General features: G+C 64.2%; 1 protein-coding gene and 2 long non-coding RNA genes across 3 annotated transcripts; all 3 read left to right on the plus strand.

The window, feature by feature from the left end:
* Nucleotides 1–2,636: 2,636 nt before the first annotated feature.
* LOC113980643 (maestro heat-like repeat-containing protein family member 7) lies at nucleotides 2,637–5,204 on the plus strand (the record flags this gene model as incomplete). The annotated part of the gene is given in 8 exon segments (XM_027707857.1): nucleotides 2,637–2,738; nucleotides 2,923–3,071; nucleotides 3,341–3,488; nucleotides 3,734–3,921; nucleotides 4,010–4,147; nucleotides 4,427–4,541; nucleotides 4,713–4,850; nucleotides 5,061–5,204. Coding segments are annotated over 8 exon segments (1,122 nt in total), but the record flags the coding sequence as incomplete, so codon positions are not given.
* Nucleotides 5,205–5,215: 11 nt separating this feature from the next.
* LOC113980641 lies at nucleotides 5,216–5,774 on the plus strand. Its single transcript, XR_003538183.1, has 3 exons — nucleotides 5,216–5,237; nucleotides 5,371–5,520; nucleotides 5,679–5,774. It is a non-coding gene; the product is annotated as an uncharacterized LOC113980641 (long non-coding RNA).
* LOC113980642 lies at nucleotides 5,771–6,475 on the plus strand. Its single transcript, XR_003538184.1, has 3 exons — nucleotides 5,771–5,780; nucleotides 6,136–6,238; nucleotides 6,444–6,475. It is a non-coding gene; the product is annotated as an uncharacterized LOC113980642 (long non-coding RNA).
* The last annotated feature ends 240 nt before the right edge of the window (nucleotides 6,476–6,715 follow it).

Genomic DNA, 6,715 nt, shown 5'->3' on the forward strand with positions numbered 1-6,715 from the left:
CCAACTTGTGTGGAAGGCCCCGTGCCCTTCCCGCTGCGGCTGCGTCGGCGGCCGAGGGGGCTCCTTGTGCTGCCGTGAGCAGGCACAGGAGGGGAGTGTTTGCTCATTTCTTGAGCCGTTCCCACAGTTCATGTCCAGCCAGATTAGATACTTCAGAGAGCGGATTCCCTCCAAGGTGGGGCAGATTGGCCGGGCTGGGGGAGGCCCCAGGCCACGTGGCACTGTGTCACAGGGCCCTTTGTGACACGCTGGGCGTGGCCGGTGGAATGTAAGGGGACAGGGTGTCCAAGGGCCCTTTATGACCCGTGGTGACAGAGGTGCTGCTGGTGACACGGCCGCAGTGTCAACAGTGCTCCTCAGAGCAGGCGACAGGACAGGACGGGACAGAGTGGAGCTGTGCGGAGCCCCCGCGCAGCCAACTCGTGCCTTGCTGACCTGGAGCATTTTGGAGGATTTTCTCATTTCCAGGTGCCCTCGAGGCCTTTCTACGTGACTTGGAGACCCGGAGCTTCTCCGAGGCGTCTCCAACCCCTTTGGCAGGTGCCCTCGAGGCCCTTCTGCAGGACTTGGAGACCCGGAGCTTCTCTGAGGTGTCTCCAATCCCTGTGGCAGGTGCCCTCGAGGTTTTTCTGCAGGACTTGGAGACCCAGAGTTTCTCTGAGGTGTCTCCAATCCCTGTGGCAGGTGGCCTCAAGGCCATTCTGCAGGATTTGGTGACCCGGAGCTTCTCCGAGGCGTCTCTCTTGCAGGTGCCCTCGACACCAGACTGTGGCATGGCAGGGAGACGCTTCAGCCTGCTCAGGCTGCTCTGGAGGAAGAAGGAGGAGGAAAGCCCTGGGGCTGCTCCAGCACAGCAGCCTGAAGAGGTGCAGCAGGTGCAGCCCCCGCAGGAGGGTGAGTGCTGGAGCTGGGCCACAGGGCTGCTGGCTGCAGCCCGCTTGGCCTCATCCTGTCCCATCCCCTCTGGACATGCCCAGGGAAAGGGAGGGGGGCAGAGGGGCCGGGGCTGATCTCCCGGCAGCCGTGCTCCATCCACTGGGCATCCCGGGGCTGGCCCTGCTCCTGGAGCCCAGGCCTGGGCTGTGTTCTCCGGCCTCTCCCGCACACCCTCAGCTCTGAGCGCGCTCGCTCTTTGCCAGATGCAGGCCAGGAGCGGACAGAAGAGCAGCTCCGTGCCTGTGGCCGCCTCCGCAGGGCAGCACAGGTACCTGCAGCCATCCCCTCCTGGGCTGGGCCTGCTGTCACTGCTCAGCCCAGCACCGCTGTCACAGCCCTCCAGGGGACATCCATCTCTTCCCTGCCCTTCTTTCTCCTGCAGACGTTTATGAAATTCGTGGGGAGTCGGCGTAGGAAGTCCAGGATCGCATCAGCTGATGTCGAGGCCCAGCCTGACACCATCCCGACCCAGCTGAAGCCAAAGCCGGATGTCAGCACCGCGGCGACTGCTGGCACAGCAAAGTGTGACACCGCAACCAGTGATCACACAGCCCACTGGGACACCACCTCGAGCGATGCCGTGTCACACTGTGACTCTGCGCTGCCTGGGCTCACGGAGGAGGCCGACGCCGCAACGACGGAGGGCGTGGCGAGCACTGACGCCGCGCCTGTTCAGCGCCTGGCCGATGCCCCCAGCCTGGACTTTCTTGGGGAGAGAGCTGTCTCTGCTGAAGTAAGCAGCCTGTGGCCTCCCAAGATGGGTGCACTGGCCCCCTCAGCCTTTGAGGCTGGCACAGTGTGCTGGGAAGGGAAGCATTTCTCAGGGGAAGCTGGCCAAGTTGCTCACTCTGGCAGCTCTCCACCTATCCCCCGTGCATCCACCAGGCCAGACTGTGGCACTTGGGGACCTTGGGGCTACTCAAGGCATCTCCAGTCCCTGGGGCAGGTGCCCTCAAGGCCAGATGGCGGGACTGGATGAGGCGGAGCATTTCCCAGGTTTTACTCTTGCAGCTGCCTTCAAGGCATGACCGCAGGACTTAGGGAGCCAAAGCATTTCCATGGCATCTCTGCTGCAGGCAGCCATAACGCCAGACAGAGACGTGCAGCAGAGCCCCCCCACGGTGCCCAAGCTGGCCTGGGTGAAGGAGGAGGAGGAGGAGGAGGAGGAAAGCCCTGGGGCTGCTCCAGCACAGCAGCCTGAAGAGGTGCAGCAGGTGCAGCCCCTGCAGGAGGGTGAGTGCTGGAGCTGGGCCACAGGGCTGGTGGCTGCAGCCCCCTTGGCCTCATCCTGTCCCATCCCCTCTGGACATGCCCAGGGAAAGGGAGGGGGGCAGAGGGGCCGGGGCTGATCTCCTGGCAGCTGTGCTCCATCCACTGGGCATCCCAGGGCTGGCCCTGCTCCTGGAGCCCAGGCCTGGGCTGTGTTCTCCGGCCTCTCCCGCACACCCTCAGCTCTGAGCGCGCTCGCTCTTTGCCAGATGCAGGCCAGGAGCGGACAGAAGAGCAGCTCCGTGCCCGTGGCCGTTTCCGCAGGGCAGCACAGGTACCTGCAGCCATCCCCTCCTGGGCTGGGTGTGCTGTCACTGCTCAGCCCAGCACCGCTGTTGCAGCCCTCCGGGGGACATCCCTCTCTACTTGCCTTCCTCCTGAAGCTGGTTTGCAGATTCATCAGATGCATTTGGTGTGAAGAGACCACTTTCATGGCCACTGGGGGCACGGCAAACTTGGACCTCTTCAATGCCCAGACCAGCGCTGCCCTGCTGGATTTGCTTGTGGAGAGCGGTGTCTACAAAGGGAAGCAAGTAAGCAGCCTGTGGCCAGGGCTCCAGTGCCCCAGGGATGCTGTGGCCCCTCACGCCGGCTGCGCTGGGCCCCCTCAGCCTTTGAGACCAGCAGAGTGTGGTGGCAAGGGGAGCACTTCTTGGGGGAAGCTGGGCAAGTTGCTGGCTCTGGCAGCTCTCCAACTGTTCCCCGTATCCCCTCCAGGTGCCGGCCATAGTCAGGTGCATCCACCAGTGGCTCATGTCCAATGTGTCTGCTGAGCACAGGCTGGACAAGACTCTTGTCCTGCTGACCGAGGCACACCCCGTGGATGTTGCAGTGACCCTGCTGCGCTCTGCCCCAGCCTGTGACAGGTATGGGGCCCACCTGCCTTGAGGGCTCCCCTGCCTTTAGACCCCATCCCCCTGGGCAACCTGTCCCAAATGGTGTGCCAGAGAGATGGAGACTTCCAGGACACTCCAGCTCCTCTCTTTGCCAGCTTTGGCATGTCAGCCCCCAATCCTGAGGCCAGCCTGCCTCCCTGCCCCACAAGGCACCATGCCTCTGTCACCTGGGCCCTGCAGATGCCCAGGCCACAGCACTGTGTCCCAGACCCCCCTGAGCCAGAGTTCTGACTCCACAGAGCTGCTCGCACCATGTGGAGGATGCTCATCTCCTCCAGAGGGACTAAGGAGCCGGTGCTGCAGATCCTCTTCCGTGTGCTGGAATTCTGGCCAGCGCACAGGACACGCACCTCTGATGGGGATGAGAGCGATGTCTTTGCCCTGGCTGTGAGTTTATTGAGCTGGCCTCTGCTCACCCCCAGCTTGCCTCTGGGATGCCTTTTCATCCTCCCTCACCACTGCTTCTCCCTGCCCCAGGCACTGGGCTGCAACCCTGGCTTAGGAGCAAGTTCAGGGCCACCAGGCCGGGGGATCCCCCTGTGTCTCCCCTGGCCTCTCCCTGCCATGCTGGGGCCCTGCCACATGGACATCTGGGCCCTGAGAGCTGTCTCTGGGTGCTTTGTCTTTGGCAGGCAACTGTGGCACTCTGGGAGATCCTCCAGCTGCACTGATGCCCAGGGGGAGTGAAGAACAATTTCCCCCTCCTCCTTCTGACTATGCTCTTCCAAGTTTTCATCAGCACAGAGGAGATGTCAGAGGAGGTCGAGACCTTCTGGGGGCGATGCCGGGAGCAGCGCAGCCTTCCCCCCAACCCCAACAGGTGCTCCATCCCAGTCCTCTCTCCCTGCCACGCTCTCGGGGCTGGGGCCAGGGCTCTGCGCCTGACCTGGGCTGTGCTCTGCACACAGGTTTGCAGTGCAGACTGTGAAAGCCCTGCTGTGCCAGCTGCTGGATGAGGACGTGTTGATGGTGATCCATCGCAAGTGTGGCTGGGACATGCTCCTCAAGGCTGACACCCACCACTATGCAGTGGGTCTGCTGGCCAGGTGAGAGCCCTTTCTCCCCACTGCCCCCGGCATTTCTGCCCTGTGCACAGGCCACCCCACACAGTGCCCGTGCTGCTGGGCCAGAGGGCCTTGGCAGCCAGGGATGGCTGAGCAGAGTGGCAAAGGCGGAGAGGGGCGGCTGCACAGGAGGAGCCACCTCCCAAAGCGCCCGTGTCCCCTCCCGGGCTGGTGGCCAAAGACCAGGCCTGTGTGAGTCAGTCCCAGGAGAGCTTTGCCCACCTGGCTCAGGGTCTCTGGCGCCTTTATTCCCCCTTGCAGGGAGCTGTGCCGTGTCTCCCGCTCCTTCTGCCGCAGCATCGCCGTCAGCCTGCTCCCGCGGCTCAGCAGGGAAGAGCCCCTGTGGGAACTGCCTGCCCTGGCGTTCCTGGTGGAGGTGAGCCTGATGGCGAGCGCTGCCTGGCCCAGCTGCCTCCCCCTCTCTGCCCTCTCACAGCCGCAGCCGCCTGGGACGGTGCCTGCACCCTGTGCTGCTGCCTGGGCCCAGCCCCGGGCGGGTCCGGGCTCCTGCCGGCCGGGCACCCCGTCACTGCTCCCTGCCTTTCAGGTGCTGCACTGCCTGAACCCCAGACAATGTGGGCTCAGCGTCCTGCAGATTATTTCAAGGCGCCTGTGCAGGGAGTGCCCCGAGAGGCGTCGCCTGGCGCTCCGAGGCCTGGTGGTGATCAGCAAGGCTCCCGCAATGGTGAGCAGGGGGCAGGGGCTGAAGCCGGGCCGGCAGCGTGCGGCTGTGCAAGGCAGTAGCTTGGCCTTGGCTGGCCTTTGGCAGCTGTGCCAGCTGCTCCCAGCTCTCCTCCTCCCCGTTCAGCTGCCCGACTCCTTTGGGACGCGCCTTTGGCCTCTGGGCCCTGCGGCAGCAGCGTGGGGCTGCACCACAGCATTGTGTTCCACACAGGCTAAGAGCATCTGGAGCCTGAATGAAAGCCTCCTGGAGCTACTGCAGGATGCAGACAGAGACGTGGTTCAGATGACCCTCTCTGCGTTCATCAATGTGCTGCACTTGAAGACCATCCAAATATCCAGCCCCACTGCCCTGAAGTTACTTGAGGCGCTGAGGCCACTCTTTGACAACGTAAGGCTCTGTGCCCCTCATCGTGGGCACTGAGTGCTGCCAGGAAACTTTGGGCCCAGTGTCTTTTCAGGCCTGTGCCCCGGTGGACCTGGAGAAGCCTGTGCTGAGGTCTTTTGCTCTTCCTTTGCAGCAGGAGCACAGCCAGCTGCAGCAGCTCTCCATGGTCCTCTTCCGGGAGGTGATGGAAGCGACAGAGAGGAGCAAGAACCTAAAGCCACACGTGTACCTGAGGCTGGTGCCATTCTACTTCAACTGGCACGATGAGAACCAGCGTGTGGCAGAGGTGAGGACTCGTGGGCTCTGGTGTCCCCACGGCAGGAGGGTGCTGTGCCTCCTGCCCTGGCCCACGGTCGCCTGCAGCCTCCTCCTGGCCTTGGTGCAGGGATGTGGGTCCTGTGCCCTGGGCTGCGATGCCATGGCCCACTCTCTGTTGCTCTGCAGGCCTCTCAGGAAGCACTGTTTGGTGCAGCCAGGTTCCTGAAGTGGAGGGATCTTGAGCACCTAGTGACCATGGAGCAGCCCTGGAGGTTTGGCGAGTGCCTGGTAAGGACGGCCCCAAAGCCCCAGCCCCTGATGCCCAGTGTGTGGGGCTGGCACGGTGCCTGTGCCCCACACGCTGCTCCCTTCCCTGGGGTGTGCTGGCTCTTTTCCAGGCTCCCCTGCCCCCGCAGCCAGGCTGCCATGGAGCCCCGGCCCAGCTGGGCTGTGGGGCAGGGTGGCCCCGCGGCTCCCCGGGACCACCCAGCCCTCTGCTCCCCCCAAAGCCCGGCCCCAGCGGCTGCTGGCTGGGCCTCAGGGCTCTGCGGGCAGGGGAGCCCCATGCTGGGGGCAGGGAGCGCCCGGCCAAGGGGCAGAGCCTGAGCCGAGCCTTCACTCTGTGCCCTGGCACTCTTTGCAGCTGGAAAAGGACAGGAGCCGAGTGGGCCAGTACGTGCGCCAGGCCCTGCCGTACCTGGAGAGCCCAGAGGAGCCCCTGCGAAAGCTGGCCATCAAGTTCCTGGGTGAGCCACAAGGCCGGGGTCCCTCCTCGCCCCGCTGCAGCTTGGCCCCAGCCCTGGCTGCTGCAGCTGCAGCAGGATGCGGCCCAGGGCATGTGGAGCCCCGAGTGGCCTGGGGCCTGCTGCCACCCTGGGCCAGCCCAGCCCTGGGGCATCCCCATGTGGGGGACCTGTGCCTCTGGGGCCCTGACAGCCTCTGTGTTCCCAGGGATCGCCGCCAGGTCCATGGAGCAGGAGCAGCCAGAGCTGCAGCTCATCTGCCAGGGTGAGGGAAGGCACCTTCCAGCTGATCCCCTTGGGCCCTGCTCCCTCCTGGCCATGGCAAGAGCTGGCTGGGATGGCCTGGGCAGGAGGGGCTCCTCACATCCCCACACCCCTGGCCTCTCACCTTGGCTCTCTTTCTTTCTCTTCCAGCCCTTCAAGGCATGACTGATGACACCCCTGCCGTCTCAGACCTGGCCATTCAAATGCTCCATATCA

Source organism: Neopelma chrysocephalum, unplaced genomic scaffold (genome assembly GCF_003984885.1).
Source record: "Neopelma chrysocephalum unplaced genomic scaffold, ASM398488v2 Primary Assembly neopelma1_94886, whole genome shotgun sequence".
In the NCBI taxonomy this organism is placed as follows: Eukaryota; Metazoa; Chordata; class Aves; order Passeriformes; family Pipridae; genus Neopelma; species Neopelma chrysocephalum.